Here is a 19,911-nt window from a genome sequence, read left to right on the forward strand (position 1 = left end):
ATTGCAGGAATGATAGAAAATACAATCCATGGAACTGCCCTTGATTTTTGTGGAATGACAGGAAAAGTGACTCCTGTTGCTGTCAAAGATGAGACACCCAGAGGAGAATGATACCAGAAATCTTACTTAATAACCAGAAAAGAGATAATTTTCTCTATAGAAACTGAGAAACCAAAAATGATGAAGGTCAGTCTCAGGTCTCATCTGTGCTAACCCAGTGGCATGATGCCCTCCCTGCCCATGGTCCCAGGACCACTCCTGCTGATGCCTGAGTCCCTTCATCACACATCTTGGAGGGATGATGTTCAACTGAAGGGACTATGTCTAAGGAGCAGGGAAGAGAATGCAGCTGAGGATGACCACATAAAAGCCCAGGATGGATTGAGCACAGACTGGGTGCCACCACGTCCACCCTCGGTTCTTTTCATCCCTCTACAGTCCCCACCTGCAGCAGATGCAGCACAGCAAACGTGGATTCTGGAAGGTTTCAGGTTTTATTTTCTCTCAGAAATTTTAGGAGTCCTCTTTTCCTTTAATTAACCCATCAACCACACTTTAGGGCACAAATGTGAAATATAAATCAAGATCCAGATTCTGTTTTTCAATAGGGAAGAAAGAAACTACATCCCAGGGCAACATAAAGCTAAATCAGGACTGAAGACATCCAGCCTCACATCTGCTACAGAGGAAAGCTGATTGAGGAAGTGAACAGACTTGGGGAGGGGTCTTGGTGGTCAGGGATGTGCTCCTCTCTCCCTTTCCTCACATGATGGTGACAGGAACACAGACTCATAGACACAGATAGATGCCAGCTGCACAAAGAAAAGTAGGGACCTCTGAATTCTCAGTAGGGAGCAGGAAGAGAACTAAAAAAATCCTGTATTAGTCAGTCCCACAGAAGGCTGCTGTCTCAACTGTAAAAGAAAGTGTTATGAACAAATTCGGATCACTCATTCTAAGGAAGACACTCTGAACAACCCACTAAACACTCAAAATGTCAAAAATCCCCATGAGAGTCCCTGTAACCCAGGAGTCTCCCAGTACTCCAACCCCTCTCCCTCTTCAGACCCTCCAGGGTCCCATCTTTTTAAGCAGTCAGAGACACATCAGAGCCCTGGGCACTGTCTCTGCCTAGGCAGAACAAAACCAGAACCTGAGTGCAGCCACTCTGGAAAGCAGTGTGGAGATTCCTTAGAAAACTTGGAATGGACCCTCCATTTGACCCAGCTATCCCACTCCTTGGCCTATACCCAAAGGACTTAAAATCAGCATACTACAGAGATACAGCCACATCAATGTTCATAGCTGCTCAATTCACAATAGCCAGACTGTGGAACCAACCTAGATGCCCTTCAATTGATGAATGGATAAAGAAACTGTGGTATATATATACAATGGAACATTACTCAGCCATAAAGAATGATAAAATTATGGCATTTGCAGGCAAATGGATGAAATTGGAGAATATCATGCTAAGTGAGATAAGCCAATCTCAAAAAGCCAAAGGACGAATGATATCGCTAATAAGTGGAGGATGACACATAATGGGGGGGAGGGAAGGGTTAGTGTTAGGGTTAGAGTTAGGGTTAGGGAGGGGGGCAAGTATGGAGGAAGGAAGTACTGTATAGAGGGTAAAGAGGGGTGGGAGGGGTGGGGGGAAGGGAAAAAATAACAGAATGAATCAAACAACATTACTCTATGTAAATTTATAAAAAATAAAAAATAAATAAATAAAAAAAAATAAAGAAAGAAAGAAAAAAAGAAAAAAAAAAAAAAAACCAGAACCTGGTCGGAGCCCACAGGAGATGTGGGTAATGGAAGAATCATGGGATGGGTAAGCTCCCCATGGCTTCCCGTCCCCTGGGTCCCAGGGATGACGGTTCTTCATATTAGAGGCAGCTGGTGTTTAAGTCCCATTATTCACACCTGTGGGAATAAAGTATCCTATGAGAGAACAGGTTGGAAACAGGTCTTGGAGCTTCCTCCTAGTGCTGGACACTGGAAACTGTGTTGCAGATATAGGGAAGGATGAGGAGACAAGAAGAAAGTAGATATGTAGGGATGAAACCAGTTGTTCTCCTGGTGATCTGTCCTCAGCAGGGAAATTCCCCTCTGGCCTGTAAATGCTGGGAATCAGGTCCCCATAACCTAAAAATCAAGAGGTTTTATGTCCTTTAATGCCTATGTGATTTACAAAGAGTAAACAGTGTAGATGTCACTTCCCATTAACAAGGCAGGGCACACTTCTACCAGGTACCTGAAACCACCTGTGGGACAAAAATTCAGACCCTGCACTTTTCCTACCTGTGTTTTTCTTCTTCCACAAGACAAAAGTGACCACAGCTCCAGTGACAACAGCTCCAAGGAGAAGCAGGCCAGCAACAATTCCCACCTTGGGGATGGTGGGCTGAGGGGGTGGCTCTGGGAGAGGAAGGGGAGTGAGGTGAGGGGCCCTGATCCCCAGCTCTCAGTCCATACCCTGCTGAGGGTCTCCAGAAAGCCTCCTGCTCTCCTGACAACAGGCTCTGTGCCCTCACCCCTCCTTACCCCATCTCAGGGCCAGGGGCTCAGGCAGCCCCTCATGATGCACATGGCACGTGTGTCTCTGCTCCTCTCCAGCAGGCACCACCACAGCTGCCCATTTCTGGAAGTTTCCATCCCCTGCAGGCCTGGTCTCCACAAGTTCCATGTCCTGGGTCAGGTCCTCCCCATCTCGTTGCCATATCAGGGTGATCTCCTTAGGGTAGAAGCCCAGGGCCCAGCACCTCAGAGTGACGTCTCCTTCAGGGTTAGTGTGGTGAGTCACCTGTGTTTTGGGGGGTCTGAGAGAAAGAACACAGAAATTCAGACATTTTGGCATTACCTCTCTGGGCCACTGAAGCAGCCGTCACATGACCATTCTGAGAATGGACAACGTGATCGGGGTTCGGGAGGAAGCACAAAACCTAGACACAAGCTGGGACTGAGACTTCCGGCACCATCTATTTATTGGAAAATACTAGAATCAGGTTGAGACAAGCTAGTGGAAGAGGTTTCAGGTCCCTGAGAGGGACTTCAGATTCCCTTTGGGTAGAGGCTGAGACACGTGGAAAAGCTGGAGTCAGACCTCCAGAGACACTAGGCTGGAGTGGACCTGATAGTCTGTCCTTGATGCCAAAACTGCCACCAGGGAACTGTGGTCAGTTATTCCTTCTTTCCCACCAGCCAGGGAGAGACTGCATCCCTCAGTTGTCCTGAGAGAAAGCGGCCTTCAGTTCCTCTAGGACACACCTGGGAATCCAGGCCCACCGGCCTCCCTCTGGAGAGGAGCAGGGCGGTGTCCAGCGTGGGTGCCACTCTCCTCCCCTCACTGTGGGAAGCTGACAGAAAGATCTACAGGCGGTCAGAGGGTGTCAGCAGCGGCTCATACCCGCGCATTTCAGCATCTCCTTCCCGTTCTCCAGGTATCTGGGGAGCCACTCCACACAGGTGCCCTCCAGGTAGGCCCTGTCTTCCTCCAAGACACTGGACGCCTCCCACTTGCACTGGGGGCGCCATGTCCGCCGCGGTCCAGGAGCGCAGGTCATTGTTCAGGGCGAGGTAATCCGAGCCATCGTAGGCGAACTGCTCGTACCCGCGGAGGAGGGTCCGTCTGGTCCCATGTCGCAGCCATACATCATCTGGATGGTGTGAGAGCCTGTCCCCGCCCCGCCCACCCCGCGGGTTTGTCCCTAAACTGAGAACGAAACATGGTCACAGTCACCGCGGGCGCTCTCTGGGTCGAGGGTACCCACCAACGATTTGGGCCATTAAAATAGTACAGAAAAGAACTAATATTGTTGGAAAAGGAATAGTAAGGAAGACAGAAGAACTGTAAGAGCACAAGGCGATCAATAAAGGGTTTCCAACAACTGAACAATATGAATTCCAGAATAATAGAGAGTAAGGAAAGATTTTAAAATCTCAGGAAATATTCTCAGCATTTACAGTTCTCCCCAAAATTACATTTGAATTGCCCTCCCCCAAATATGAAAACAGACCCCTGCCAAGATACATTGCAATGAAAATTCAGAAAATAGAGAAGAGACTGAACATTTAATAGGCAGGAAAAACAACCTTGGAAGCTAGAAAATGTTGAAGCAATATCACGTGCATTCCAAGTGACAATATTTTCAACAGCAATTCTGTACTAAGTTACAGTTGGAACAAGAGCTAGGGTGTACGAAAGATATTTTAGATGCTTGATGTTTAAGTGTTTTCTGTTCCATGTTCCTAGAGGATATGGCTAAATGAGGTGAGAAACAAAAATATGGAGAAAACCAAGAAAAGGGGATATGTAAAACGTAGGTAAGAGGGGAGCCAGCACAAAAGAGGGATGCCAAGTGTTCCCCCAGGAGGTGAAAGAGACGAGGGAGTCAGCCTCACTCCAGGTGTGAAGGCACCCAGTCCAGGTCTGGCAGGACTGGGAGCTCTAGGACAGGGGTCTTCACAAAGACCAAGTTGGTGGGACCTGGCTACGCTTGAATGTACTCATGGAGACAGTCTTAGTCTGTTTGGCTGCTCTAACACCACATGTTGAGTAAATTATGAAGAACAGGTATTTGTTTTCTCACCATTATTAAGGTTGGGAAGTCCAAGATCATGGCACTAGCATCTGGCTAGGGCCCTCCTGCTATTTCCTCAAGTGGTAGAAGGTGTAAGGGCAAGAGAGCCAGGAAGGTCCAACCCACCCCCAAGATAACAGAACTGATTTATTTATGAAAGCCGGACCCTCAAGATTCACCCACCTCCCGTTTGGTCCCATTTCCCACACCACTACATTGAAGATCAAGTTTGTAATACATGAACTTTGAGGCACACATTCAAATCATAGCAGAGACCCTGGGGGAGAGTTCAGGAAAGTTCCAGTAATGAGTAAAACAGAAACCAAGCAAATGAAGAGACAACAATTTTATTAATTGCAGGGAAGTTGAAAATCAGTTCAAGGAAACAAAGTAATGAAAGCTTCAAGTCTAGTTGTGAAGAACATTTGCATAGTCAGTATAATCTAAACAACATATATATATATATATAAAATACATATGTGTGTGTATTATTTGTGTGTGTGTGTATATACACAGATAATCTTCTTTCAATGTTCCAGGTTATTATCCATAAACTGGAGAAAGGGCTTTTGGAGAGATTGGAAGAGTTGGCAGGACTCCTTGTAGGAGCGTCCTCTAACTCCTGTGCCCTTAAAGACAACTCAACAACACAGCTTTTCTAGATCAGCCCTAGTCCATCTCTGCCCTAGTCCTTCCACAGCCTGGTGCATTCCAGAGCTGCTATGGAAGCCTTGGACCGCAGCGCTGCAGCGCCCCCGTGTGGCCACGTGGCTGAACACTGAAGACCTCAACTCCTATATCCCGTGCTCACTTGGGAGTCCTGGGTCTCCCTAGGCTTGCAACAACTGTACAGGGCTCTGATTCAGGATTTCCAACTCACTCAAAAACCAAGATGAAATATGTTTCCTCCCAGTTGATCGAGAGTGGACTCTTGTCCCAGGGAGCATCCAGGTCTTCATGCAATAAAAGCAAGACCCAGGTCACAGATGAACCCTATAAACACAATTCATACCCTCAATTTCCTGGATGGAGGCTTGCACCACTGAATCCCTGAGACCTGCTCTTGCTGCAGCTCCCAGGATCAATGGGCGCCTTTACTGGGCCAGATTTTTCCAACCCTAGTGGTAGGTGATAATTAGTCATAAGCAGTGGAATGCAAATACCAAGGTACCAGGTGCACGTGATTTTCTTTAGACTGTGTTTAATACTAATGAACAGCCTGTGTGGTGGTACATGCCTGTAATCCCAGCAACTCATGAAGATAGCAAGTTCAAAACCAGCTTCAGCAATTTATGGAGACCCTGAGCAATTTAGTGAGAACTTGGCTCAAAATAAAAGATAAAAATGGACTGGAGATATGGCTCAGTTGGTTAAGTGCCCATGGGTTTAATCCCTGGTAACAAGAAGAAAACAGAACAAAAACCTAATAAATAAAAACATAACAAAACAACAAAAGGCATGCTAACCCTGAGAGTAAACAGTGGGAAACAAGGAAGCTATTAAGAAATAACTACAGAAGGAAAGATCTATGGGGTTAACCCCTGACAGGGTCCTGTGAGATCACTTAAAGTTAGATTTATAGCCATAGGTTTCTCAATATATATCAGAAGGGACGTTAGTAGCACAGGTGCACTAAGGTAAAATTTACCTGGTTGTGAACACCAGCACCCATATTAAGACAGGATTGACTTGTGGATGAAGTCCCCCTGAGTGGATTGGTCACCATGACAATTACTGAAAGGACCAACTCAGGTCAAAAACTACCCAGCTCGAGGCGAAAGAGGAGTTAGTACGAGACTGGTGAAGATTGCAGAAGGTGGACCCCAGTTCTCCTGGCAAATATCAAATTAGTAAATTTGGAAGTAGTGTCGAGTTTCCTTTCTCATTCTCTGCTGAGAGATGATAACTCCCTTCCTCTCTTGAAAGCGTTCTTTGCTTGAGCCTTATTTTCACTTATAAGAAAATTCTCTTGCTTGGCTTGTCATGTGTGACTCTAAATTTCCTTCAAGTGGCACAAGAATCAAGGCCTGGAGCATCAGCTCCCTGTTTACCTGTGACAGTGATGGGGCAGGAGTAAGAGGAGCCACTAAAGGGAGGCAAGAGAGCCTCCTGAAGATGTAAAAGTGAGGAGAAAAGTAGGACATTAAGGAAGCGGAGGGCAAAGAGGGAGGAGGTGGAAGCAAACTAACAAACAAAGAAGTCACGGGAAGGGTCAGCCTAGTGAACGCCTGTGAGGGGCTAGGGTCTGCTGGGGGAGAGGCTCAGGGTCTTCTGGCTGGGGTGCTGGAGGGGGCCTCCAGTTTTCACTAGGATGTAATTCCACAGGTATTAGCTGTCATTCCTCAATAGGCCATAGGATGTTTTGAACACTTCTGTGTTACATGGATCGTGTAACTCAAACACACACAGGGAAGAAGTGTGAAAAGAAGCAGGTGAAGAGGAGAATTGACGAAGGGGATCCCCCTCTTCCAGAACCACACTCACTAATGCTGGGGTGGCAGGTGGATTCAAGGAGAAGAGGGAAGTGGAAGGCCTATGCCTCATGGTGAAGTGTCCAGCCCTGGCCCCTGATTCCAGGGTTCCTGGGGTCCCACTTACTGTGCTACAATGTCAAGCCTATCCCCAGGTATCCTGCAAGAAGCCTTGGCTACCTCACTGTCTTAATTCAGTAGGAGCCACTGCTGGAATGTGGGGCAGTGGGCAGGGTGCTGGCTACACAGCAGACAGCCAGGAAGACAAGGTTCTTGGAGGGTCAATTTGAGGGATCAAAATGAATTTATCTTGATATGTGGGCCCAGAGTTTTGGGGTTGTAGTCCGGAGAGGCTCCTGAGGGATCCATAGTCTGCAGCAGGGCAGGACTGTGAGATGGGAGCAGCAGTGAATTCAGGAGCTTGGGCTACTGGGAGCATCCTGCCCCTGGCCAGGACCCCCCTCATTACTCCAGGAGGTTGTGAACTCAGTTAGTGGACAGAATTCTTTCCTACTCAAAAGTTTGGTGCTCTGTCTGGAGTGTGGAGGATGCTGTAGGTCTTGCTGAATGAGGGGTTCCAGGTGGGAATAAGGCTATATGTATCTCTTGCCATGCACACATGCACAAGGAGGAACCACAATCACATTCAAGAAAACTATCTGCCTTTCCCCTCCTAGACTGAACTTCAAAGAGATTTGGTCCTTGGATTTATTGACTTTTAACAAGTGTTTATCTGTTATGTGCCTGGCACTTACGATACATCAAACCAGAGCCAGGCAAAATCCACGGTGCTCAGGGAGCTAACATTCAGATGCGGGACTTAGTAAGTAATGAGGTGACTGTGATAAAGGATAGGAGTGTCAGAAAGTGGAGTGATTTAGACAAAAGGAACCAAGGATAAGGGAGATGACTGTAATTTAATTATTTTTATTATTATCCTTAGAGTGGGATTTACTGAAAGGTGACATTTGATCACAGCCTGAGCATTCTGGGCTGTTCTATGGAACAACAGATTGCAGCAATAATAGGAGTGAGCAGACTTCAGGAAGGACTTCCCATCTGTGATTCTGGGCTGTAGATGAGTGGATGCAGGATGGATTCTCCTTTGTGCCTCATGAAGGCTTCCAGAAGTCCTAAAGTTTGGGGAGACTGAAGTTCTGATATTTGGAGGAAGGTTGGGAGTGGAGGGAGCAAGCTGATGTGGGGTTCCCCTCCAACCCCATCTCTGTGCTCTTCTCTTCCCTGCAGGGTTTGAGGCATAAGTGGATCTGCCATGTTCGCAAATGTCTGAGTCCTTGAAGCTGGAGAAAGTCACCACCTGACAGGACCTAAAATAGAGGTCTTTCTGGCCCTCAGATCATCCAAACAGAAAAAATGAGAAAAGGGAAGTATGGGAACAATGAACAACATCTTATCAATTCTCTTTTTATTGGTTTCATGCAGAAATTGTATTTCAAAAGTACTAAGTTTAATAAGTACTAATTTCATCTATTACTTTTCCTTTTCAAGAATGTATTAGGAAACTTAAGATTGCATCTATGGCTCACATTTGTGGTTCCAATTACACTTTTATTGGCCAGCACTGTTTAGAAACTTAACCATGTTATCATTTATGTTCAGGTTTATTTTCAATTGTTTTTGTACATGGTGTTTGTTCTTCTCTGTGTCTCATTGTTCACCTCCTTTTTTGAAAAGATGATCCTGTCCCTATTGGAATTTTTGTATCCCTTTCCATTGGCACAGAAGTGCAGTTCTAGTTGTGCATCTTTATTCTGAACTAGCCATGTAGACGATCCTGTGCCAGGACCTCTTCATTTCTACTACTTGAATGAAGTAGCAAATCTTGAAATCTGACAATATGCATCTTGCAAGTAAACATATTTTTAAAGATTCAATATTATTTTTCTTTCCACACTAATTATAGAATTCAGATTGTCAGTGTCCAAAAAAATTGCCTGTTTGATTTCAGATGGAATTGCATTTAATTGATAGATTAATTTTGAGAGAACTGATACTTTGTTGATACAAATATTCTAGTCCTTGACTATAGTATTTCTACTTAGTATTTTATTTCTTTCTCTTGATGATGGTTTATAGATTTTAGTGCAAAATATTCCTGTTATGTTTTAGATATTAGGTGTCCCCCAATAGCTCATATATGATAAAATGTAAGAAGGTTTAAAAGTAAAATGATTGGGTTATGACAGTCTTAATCTAATGAATGAATTAAATCCCTCATGGGGATTGAAAGAGTGGTAACTATAGGCTGGTAGGGTGTGGATGGAGGAGGTGGGGTCCTGTGGGTGTTATGGGGTTTATATTTAGTCCTTGTGGGGCAGATCTCTCTCTCTCTCTCTCTCTCTCTCTCTCTCTCTCTCTCTCTCTCTCTCTGCTTCCTGTGATGTCCTGAGCTGATTTCCTCTGCCACACCCTTCTGCCATGATGTCCTATGAGGTCACCACTCTGAAGCCATGAGCCCCAAAAGAAACGTTTTTTTTTCTTGTCAGGTCCTTTAGTCAGCATCAAAAAAACTGACTAAAACATTTACCTAGACTTTCAGAATGGGTACCTAAATAGTTTATTTCAATGCTATTAAGTGCAATTTAATTATTGTTAGTTTCCTAATACTATGTGGCTGATGCATGGAAATACAATTGACTATGTACTTGGAAGTGTTGTAAATTCATCTGTTATTTCTAGGAAATTTCTTTGCCCTAGGATTTTCTATGAACACCATCATGGTACTTGCAAATCAAGGTACATCAAAATCTATAAATTGAATTATAATCTTTTCAATTTATATTCCATTGTAGGGCAAGCCCCAAATGACTGTAGTTAGGCTCCCTTACTGAGACTTCTGGTAGACTATGTTTTCAGTGTGTAGTTAAGGTAATAAACACTCTGATTCAGTCTATGTGCTCAAGGGTCAAAAACATTTGCATGTGAGCCTGTGCCCACTGATGTTATCTGTTGTCAGTGTGCCCTCTTTGTCTGGCCTGCATATAAAAGAAAACCCTATGCAGAAGACTCAAGGAGATAAATGGAAGTGGCAGTGGGGTAAATGGAACTGGCTGGGAGCTGAAGCTGGAGCTGAAATGTAGATAACGACTTTTGCCACCTCTTAATAACTATTATCCCTACTGCATCTTGCATCTTCTTTCACCTGCCAGGATGTGGAATCTGTACCTAAGTCTATGCCCCAATATGCTGGCTAAGATGTTGGGTTACAATGTGTAACAGAAGAACTGAGAGTCAACATACTTGCCTACAAGTTATGGTTTGGATCCTGAATGTCCCCTAAAGGCCCAATATGCCAAAGGCTTGGTTACCAGTCCAATGGGAGGTGATGGAACCTTTAGTAGGTGGGACCGACTGAAAGGAAGCTAGTTTATTAGGGGTGTGTTTTGGAGAAGACATTGGGAACTCAGACCCCTCCTCTTTCTCTTTGCTTCCCAGCATCATGAGGTGAAGGAACCTCCTCTGCCACAGGGTCCTGCTCATGTAGTATGCGCCTCAGGCCCAAAGAAACAGAGCCAAGTAACTATGGACTGACACCTTTGAAATAAACCTATCCTCAAATAAATTGTATGATATCAGGTATTTTGCCACTGCAATGCAAAACCGATTAATGCAATATCTTAAGTAAAAGCACTTTCATCATAAAGCACTGTTTATGCTTTCAGCATAAAGCATTGTTAGATGTAGATTTTTACAGAGATGCCATTTATAAGATTGAAGAAGTTGCTTTTTACTCCTGGTTTGCTAAAAGATTTGTTCAAGGTTAGGTTTTGAATTTTTATAGTGCTTTTTGTTTGAGGAGACGATCCTGTGGTTATTCTCCCTTATCCCATTAACACAATAAATTAGGATTGACTTTTAAAACATTCATCATAATATTTTGGATTTCATTTGCTGACACTTTATCAAGGATTCATGAGTAATGTTAGTCCAAAGTTTCTTACTTTCATATGTTAACAATTTAAATTTTAAATAAATATACAGATTTATGCAATCAGCATGACAATATAAATAGAGAATAATTACATTACCATAGGAAATTCCACATGCCCATTTATACTGTCCCCACTCCCAGGGCTAGGCAAACACTAATCTGGTTTTGAATTCTATAGATTTGTTTTCTGGGACATTTCTTGTAAAAGGAAGTACATACTATTTGGTCTATTTGACTTCTTTCACTTAGCATAACGTGTGTGTGTGTGTGTGTGCGCGTGTGTGTGTCCACCTGCACCTGCACAGTGCTGGGGATTGAACCCAGGGTCTTGCACAATTCTAGGCCAGCATTTACCACTGAGCCACATCTAGCCCTGTGATAATGTTTTGACCTTAACACAGGTTGTATCACATATCAGTATTTAATTCCTTTTTCCACAGTATGGATTTACCTCATTGGGTTTATCCAATCACCAACAGATCTGGAGTGGGAAGGTTTTAACCACAGCTTTCATTTCCTTAAAAGATATGGAGCCACTTAGGTTACCTACGACTTCTAATGTGTACATAGTGTATGTGCAGATTCATGAGAGCCTTTCAGAGAATACTTCCTAGAAAAAGAGATGTGATGCCAAGGATTCCTTAGATTATTTGTATATTACTTACATAATTATAAGTCAATCTCAGGTTGCTCTCTGGCTGAATTGAACCAATTTACAAAGTCAACAATTGTATGTGTGAGTGGCTATTTCCCCACTTGATCTCCAACATTGAAGGCTGCTGATGTTTTCATCTTTGTTCCAGCACATCAGTGAAAAATCTGTTACTGTTGTGTAAATATGTATTGCTCTATTAATTAGTGAGATTATTTTAGGGAAGAACAAATATGGCTACAGCTAGATTCCCTTGCCAAGGCTTCTGGCCAGCTATGTTTTAGTATGCAGCCAAGGTCATGCACCATGATTCAGTATGTTGTCAAGGTCATAAACATTTGCATGTGAGCATGCACCCACTTATGTAACCTGTTGACAATGTTTCATCTTTGTCTGGCCTGCATATGAGTAACAGGCCTATGAAATTGGCTCAGGGGGTCTACATGGATCTGGTTGGGGGCCAAAGCTGGAGCTTGGGGCCAGCTGGAGGTTGTTGTTGCCTCTGAATAAAGAATGTCTACTATCCAACCATGCCTCATATGTTCCACTTGCCATGATCCCAAATCTGTTTCATGGGTCTGAGCCACTACAAAATGGTTATGCATTTATTTTTCATATATATATTCCACTCAGGCTTTGTCCAATTTCTTCTTCCTTTGAAAATACTTCCCAAGTCATTCTCATTTCACACTATTCTGAACTACCTGATGACACATCTCTCATACTATAATTTTGTATAACACTATGCAAAACAAATAGTGAATAAGCACTTGTGAATAATGTGTATCTTATTCAGCATGGGTTGCCATAATAAAATACCTTTGACTGGGTGGTTTAAACAACAAAAATTTATTATCTTACAGTTCTGGGGCCTCTATGTTCCAGATTCAGCTTCCAGGTGATTTAGTTCCAGGTAAAGCTTCTCTTCCTGGCTTGTAACAAAGGCACACATAACATACAGATCACTTCTGTTCTACCTTCCGTTAACAGAGATCTTATCAGAATGACCTTGAACAGCCATATTTCCACCAACATTAGGTCATAATAACATGCATGTTCTCTAGAATCATAGACATTGTATCTATAGCTATTCTTTTATTCCCTAGGCTGTCACCAGAATTGCTTTAAACACCTTCTCCAACAGTCTCTTCAATGAAATGTTAGCTTTTCTAGCATGCACCTCAAATCTCTTCCAATCTTGACCCAAAGCCTCTTCTACATTTTTGGTATTTGTTACAGCAGAACTCCATTCCTGGTACCAAAATCTGTCTTGGTTTGCTTGGGCTGAAATTAAAAAAAAAAAAAAAATGGTAACAACACAGACTAAGTGACTTAAGCAAGAGAAAATTGTTTTCTCACAGTTCCAGAAACTGAAAAATCTAAGGTCAAAATTCTGGTTCATTGAGTTTTTGAAGAGGGCTTTTCTTGGCTTGCAGATAACTGCTTTTCCCTATATCCTCACATGACTTTATAGTTTGGATCTTAAATGTCCCCAAAAATCTCATGTGTAGAAGGTTTGGTCTCCAGCACAAAAGGGTTCAGAGATGGGTCCTTTGGGTGGTGATTGAATTCTGAGGCCTCTCAGCTCTGAGTGTGTTAATTCATTCATGGATTCAAAAGTTAAAGGGCTATTGGAGGAGGGTGGAAGCTTTAGGCAGCAGGGCCTACTCAGAGGAAATAGGTCATTGAAAACATGCCCTTGAAAAAGTATATTTTGTTCCTGCTCCTTTCTCTCTCTTTGCTACCTGGCCCCATAAAACTGAGCAGCTTTTTCTACCACATGCCCGGCATGCCTTACCACAGGCCCACAAGGATGGAAAAAAGTGACCATGGACTGAAACCTCTGACACCATGAGCCCGAAAAACTCTTCCTCCTTTTAAGTTGTTTAGTTTTTCAGATATTTTGTCTCAGACTATAAAACATTGCCCTTCCTAAGTACATGAGTAGAAAGAAGAGATCTATTCCTCTTAAAAATAAGTTCAGCAGAACTCTTGGATTAGGACTCTGTCCTTATAATCTCATTTATCCTGAATTACTTCCTAAGACATTATTTCCAAACACAGTCATGTTGGAGTTTAGGGTGTTAACATACCAATTTGGGGTGAAGGAATCCATTTCTGTCATAGTATTCTGCACTTGGCCCCCTAAAATTCATGTCCTTGCAACATGCAAAATACATTCCTTCCGCCCCAGTGGTCCTAACAATCTTAACTCTTCAGCATCACTTCAAAAATGTAAAGTCCAAAGTCAAATCTAAATGTTATCTACAGCAGATATGACAGACACCCAAAGTACAATTCATCCTGAGGCAACATTCTCTTGCTGTGCCTGTTATGGGGCGCAACTTAAGAACAGACTAATCATCATTGAGAAGTCCAAATTTGAGAGTCTTTATTAAGCTGGCCGGCTGACTGTCTCACACAATGTCCCAAAAAATGGCTATTGGGAGAACAACCCTGACCATACGGTTGTAGGGGTTCTTATACCACAAATTACATTATTCATAAGAGTCTGTTGCTATGATTCAAAATTACACATTAACATCATGAGATCATCAACAGAGGGGGAAGTGGGTTAAAATGACCCTTACCTAGGTACAAACTAAAGAATGGTTACTAACATCCACACAATCACTGTTCACATGGTACACTGTTTAGTAGCAATAGGAATCAAAAGAGAGCTATTTTTCTTTACATAGGAATTGTCATTCTGTATTGTTTAACATGTCACACTAAGTAACTGATGATGGGTACAGAGGCAGGGTGTTCCCATGGGAGAAGATTATTTCCTACATAACATGGAATCTCAGAGCAAAATGGAGTCTGTTTAGTCATTTTCCTTAGAGTCTGAGCTATGACATTCTCATGGAGACAGATCTGTCAGCACATGCCCCTAAACCAGACAGGTTATATATTTCCAAAGTACAACAGAGTGCTAAGCATAAGATATCCCAAATTTAGCAAGACAAATTAGATCTCAAGAATCAAAAGTAATTCTCTTTGGTTTGACACTGTGTCCTCCACACCCACTGGAATAGTGACCTCACCAAAGGCCCTGGCCCTTAGGCCCCTGCATGGAAGCCTTCTCCCCCGCATTCTACTGCATAGCCCTACTGGGTACCCGCAAGTCCTGAGTGGTGGATTCCTCACCTGTTAAACTCGGGCAGGGACATCACCCTTTTAATGTAAAATGCAATCAGCCTTACTGCTACTCCTGGCTCTGCTGAGATGTCTGGTTGAATTTGTTTCACACACATACTAATCTTCTTAACAAATGGTTGTGCAGTCACATTCCTAAGTATTCTCTTCAGTACAAACTTTCTCATTTCTTGCAATATGAATAGACTGAGAATTTTTAAATTCTGATTCTGGTTTCTTTTTGCTTAAAATAAGACAACCAACCCTGTCACATTTTACTATAAGGAGTAAGGAGAACCTAATGTTTGTAAAGTTTCTAAGTGAATTCAACCGGGCCTGGTGCTTTCTGTTTTGTATTAATTTTTGATACATTAAAAAATGCCATTCTATTCAGATTGCTTACTTCTTCTTGTGAAGTTCTGGCAGGTGGTGTTTTTCAGTCATCATTACTATGGCAAATTGTATTTTGAACAGGCTCGTGTTTATACCTTTAGTTCTTATTTATTTATTTTTATGTGGTGCTGAAAATTGAACCCATGCCTCACATGTGCTAGGGAATCACTCTACAAGTGAGCTACAAGCCCAGCCCACTGATTTTTGGAGATCATGTAGTAGTAAATTAAGGACTAGGGTGCAGCTCAGTGGGAGGGTACATGCTTTGCATGTTTAAGGCTCTGTGTTCAATCCCCAGAAACCCCACTGCAATAGTTCTTACTTTTACTTACCCTTTTTCTAATGCTCTTCCTTTCTTAATGTACATCTGACTCTCTGATCTATACCAATTCCCCATTCTCTAAAAACTTTTAAAAATATTTCTTATAGGAGATCTACTGGCAGTAATTCCCTCAATTTTTATTTATCTGTGAAAATCTGTTTTTCCTTGAATTTTGAGGGACAGCCTCACAGAGTACCGAAGTGTAGGTGGTATTTTTCTTTCAACGCATAAATATTTCATTTCACTATCTTCTTGCTTACATGTTTTCTGACAAGAAGTCATTCATAAGTTCATGTTTGCTCCTCTATATATACTGGCTTCTTTCAATTGTTTTCCTTTAATTTTCCAGAGTTTGAATATAATTTACCTAGCAATAGATTTTTCCCTGTATTTATCCTGCTAGGTATTCTACGAGCTTTCTGGTTTAGTGGTTTGGTGTCTGAAATGTATTTGGGGTCATTCTCAGATATTATTTCTTGAAATATTGTCTCCATCTAAAGGGATAGATAGAAAGAAATTTAAAATGTGAAAAGTCCTTGTGAAAGCCACAGTCCTTATTATTTTTTCTCTCTATCCCATTAGGTGGTGGAAAGTTGCTCAAAAGGGGCTAGAGTATTCCCTCCTCCTATGTGGAAGGCTATAACAGATTAGAGTTCAGTATTTCCTTTCCCTCAGATTGGCTTTCCTTTGATAAATAATTTTTTCTTGAGGGCAGCCCTTATTAAGAACAGGATGCTCTAGCATATTTCAAAATGACCACTCTCCCGCTTCTGCTGAGGAAGCTGGAGATTTTTCTCCCCATCATTACTATGAGAACCTGGAGGTGAAACTAGCAAAACTCTGAGCTCCTCCACCCTCACCCCTGCTATGATTGCATTCCCTTGAAAAAAAAAATTTTAATTAATATTTTATTTGTTCTAATTAGTTGTACATGACAGTAGAATGCATTTCCACATTTGGATAGATCATACATAAATGGAGTGTAATCTCTGACTTTTCTGTTTAAACATATTGGAAGATCACATCAGTCATGCAGTCATATATGTAGATGAGGTTATAAGGTCATCTGAAAATTTTTGTGTCTTATATTTGTATGTATTGAGTCTCCTGCAGTGTGTTAGTGACAGTTCAGGTTTTCCCACCCAGCACTGGTTCCTTCATAGTTTCTATTGCCATCAGATCTGCCATTTTGCTGCTGCCAGTATTCTGCCCCACCCCACACCATTTTACAACCCAGATTGCTAGCCTGAAAATTTCCTATTCCTACACTGGTCCAGATTGTTAGCCTGTGAAATTCCTAGTCAGCCATTGATCCGTTGTTCTTAGCCCACAAAATTCCACTACTTAAGAAATAGCTCCACTGCCATTCTCTCTCTCTCTCTCTCTCTCTCCTCTTCATTCTCACTCTTTCTCACTCACTCTTGCTCTCTCTCTCTTTTTTTCTCTCTCTCACATCTCTCACCTTGCGGGCAGACAATCTGCCTGTCCACTTAATAAAATCTCTTGTGTGAGTTCCCGCATCCGGAGTGGTTTCTGGGCGCATTCAGTTTCTGTGCTGGCTAAGTTGTGATTCTCTCTGTCCACCTGTCTGTTTTATCCAAGCAGTTTCTTCTGTGTTCTCCCTTCTCCATCAGATCTAAGGAGCTATTTTTTCAGTTTATTTAAATTTCTAAAATTATTTGGAATTATTATTATCTTTGCTGTGCTTTATTGTAGAATTTATGTAGAATCAGTGTTAATTCTTGAACAGTTTATAGAATTTATCTGCAAAGTCATTTGACATTCACATCCTATGGTTTTCCTTGTGGAATATTTTCAAATTATGAATGTAATTTCCTTAATTCATGCAGAAATATTCATTTCCCTATTCTTTTTTGATTCAGTTTGATGTATGTCTTGAAAGGAATTTGACTTAGCTTTCTGGTACTGTAACAAAATGCCTAAGATAATCAACTTTATAAGAGGTAAGGTTTATTTTGGCACACAGTTTGAAAGTTTCAATCTATGATGTGTTGGTCTATGGCTTTGTGCCTGTGGCAGCACATCATGGTAAATATCCGGTGGAGCAAAGCTACTCGCAATGTAATCACAAAGGGACATGAAGGATGAAGGGGCCAGGATCCTCATGTCTCCTTCAAGGGCACACCTAGATGACTTCAAGTCCTCCCATTAGGTCCCAACTCTAAAGATTCCACCACCTTTATATTTTGCCCAGGAGGATATAAGCATTTAACACATGGAAATCTGTGGGATAGTTAAGCCAAAGTAGAGCAGTTATCACACTGATTTATTGGCAGAAGTTGTTCTAATAAATGTGTTATTATTCATTAAACATTATAAAGTTTCTTCTAATTACTGTCTACAGCATCCTTCATACATTGATTATATTAAATAAAATTAAAAATTTTAATTTCCCTTATAATTTATTCTTTAACCCATAAATTTTTAAGTATCTTGACTGATTTCCTGATGTTTTAAGATTTTCCAGATACTTTAATGTTGTGAATTTCTAATTCCATGTCAAGTAGACAAATAATCATTCAATTTGTTCAAATGTTTTCAAATTATTGAGACTTATCTTAGGACTAGGAGATGGCTGGTCTTGGTAAATTTTCCATTTGCACTTGGAAAAAATGTCTATTTATTTTCTTGGTGAATACAGTATTCAAAAATTGTTAGTTGAATCAAATTGGTTCACACGTGGGTAAGTATTCTATATCTTTGTTTGCTTGTACATATTCTATTAATGGGAGACAAGTATTGATCATCAAATATTGTGAATTGGTTGTCTATTTCTTTTCCCAATCTACTAATTTATACTTCATCTACCTTGGAGTTCTGTAATTAGTTATTTGTATACTTATTAGTCATGTCTTTTTGTAGTACTTGCTTATTATCATTGTAGGTTTCTCTTTGTCTCAGACAATACTCCTTGTCTTGAATACTCTTGCTTTACAGCAATACAAACATTCAGTTTTTTATGCTTTCTACTTACTTAACCTTTTTATCTTTCTTTCAACTTTTGAGCGGGGGTTTTATTTTTGCATTTAAATTGTATCTATTATTGGTATCTTATGATTTGTCTTGATATTTATCTATATGAAAGTGTCAGACTTTTGATTGATATTTTAGTTCATTTGTGTTTAATATGATTATTTACATAGTTTTATTTTAGTTTACTAGTTTTCTAAAGTATCTCATCTTTTCTTTATTCTTGCTCTTCTCTTCCAACCCTCCTTTGCTTCAAGTAGATTTTTTAATGTTCTTATGGTTTTAATTTCTCTACTGTAGGCGTATTTGTTTGTATTCATTTCTTATTTTTGTTTTATTAATTAAAACCTGCATCTTTAATGTTCCACAATCTACTCAATGTAACATTGATCTACTTCCAGTTAAACACAGGAAAGGCTTTGCTTCAAATTACACATAGTGCAGGACTGCTACCATTGAATTCTATATGCTTTTGCCTAAATATGCCTTTATTTTGCCTTTTTCTCTCCTTTTACTTATTCACTTAAAATTTGCTAATTTTAGCAGCTAAATATCATTTAATTTTTAGAAACACAGGCATCACCATAAGCCGGATGTGCTCTTACCCAACTTTTCCCTAAAAAGTTTCCTCAAGTCTGTTTGTATTTGATTTTCTGCTCTACTCCTAGCCCTAGGTGACCACTCCCTCCTTTCTGGCTGTAATTTGGAATGTTCTAGAAGTTTTCATATGCGCAATCCCATAGTATGCACTCCTGTACTGCATAATGATATCAAGGCTCATCCGGTGTGTTGTATGTAGTACTATTTCATTCATTTTTTTCCTGAGTATTACTGAAGTCCTGGTTTACACATTGGTTTACTACTGAGAGGTTGATAAATAGGGATTCTTTCCAGTTTGTGTCAATTATAAAAAAACTGACTATGAACATTTAAGTATAAGTCTGTCTGTGTAGACATGCTTTCCCACCCTTTGGACAAAGGCCCAACTGTGGGATTATTAGGTCATAAGGTAAATGTTATGTCAGGAATTAAAATAATGAATTACAAATGACTTTTGACATTATTTCCTTTTCAGCAGCAGCATATGATATTTCCAATTGCTCCATATCCTTTGAAGATGTGGTATTATCTTCATTGTTTTTAATGTTATCCATTTTAGTTGTGTGGTGGCAAGTCATTGTCATTTTAATTTGCATTTCTTCCATGACTACTGCTGGTGAGCATCTTTCATGCACTTATCATGACTGGTATATCTTCTTTTGTGAACTCTATTTCAAATCATTTATAAAGCATAGTCTGTCTCATTTAGTTGTAAGCATTCTTTATATATTCTGGGTATTTCCCTATACATATATATTTCTCTTTTTATGTCTTGCAGTTTTATTTCCTTAACCACATCTTTGTCTGTT

At 41.1% G+C, this 19,911-nt stretch overlaps 2 protein-coding genes across 6 annotated transcripts in view; both read right to left on the minus strand.

Annotated features, from left to right (window-relative positions):
- Positions 1–475: 475 nt before the first annotated feature.
- LOC306666656 (patr class I histocompatibility antigen, A-126 alpha chain-like) overlaps positions 476–19,911 on the minus strand; it is an 86,389-nt gene continuing 66,953 nt past the window's right edge. For 3 of the 5 annotated variants that reach the window (XM_079148881.1, XM_079148877.1, XM_079148875.1), the window contains one exon: positions 476–914. Coding sequence is in view for 2 of the 5 variants with exons in the window: in XM_079148879.1 (XP_079005005.1) it covers positions 1,126–1,127 (2 nt within the window). In the remaining 3 variants the exon portion in view is untranslated. Of the gene's footprint in view, positions 1,128–19,911 lie in introns of all 5 variants that reach the window. The other 2 variants (XM_079148879.1, XM_079148878.1) reach the window with 1 other exon arrangement.
- On the minus strand, positions 2,201–4,247 carry LOC306666967 (HLA class I histocompatibility antigen, alpha chain E-like; the record flags this gene model as incomplete). Its single annotated transcript, XM_079149221.1, is given in 5 exon segments — positions 2,201–2,421; positions 2,548–2,867; positions 3,377–3,626; positions 3,629–3,710; positions 4,203–4,247. Coding segments are annotated over 5 exon segments (903 nt in total). The 3' UTR covers positions 2,201–2,215.

The sequence above is a fragment of the Sciurus vulgaris genome (assembly GCF_902686455.1).
Source record: "Sciurus vulgaris genome assembly, chromosome: 7".
In the NCBI taxonomy this organism is placed as follows: domain Eukaryota; kingdom Metazoa; phylum Chordata; class Mammalia; order Rodentia; family Sciuridae; genus Sciurus; species Sciurus vulgaris.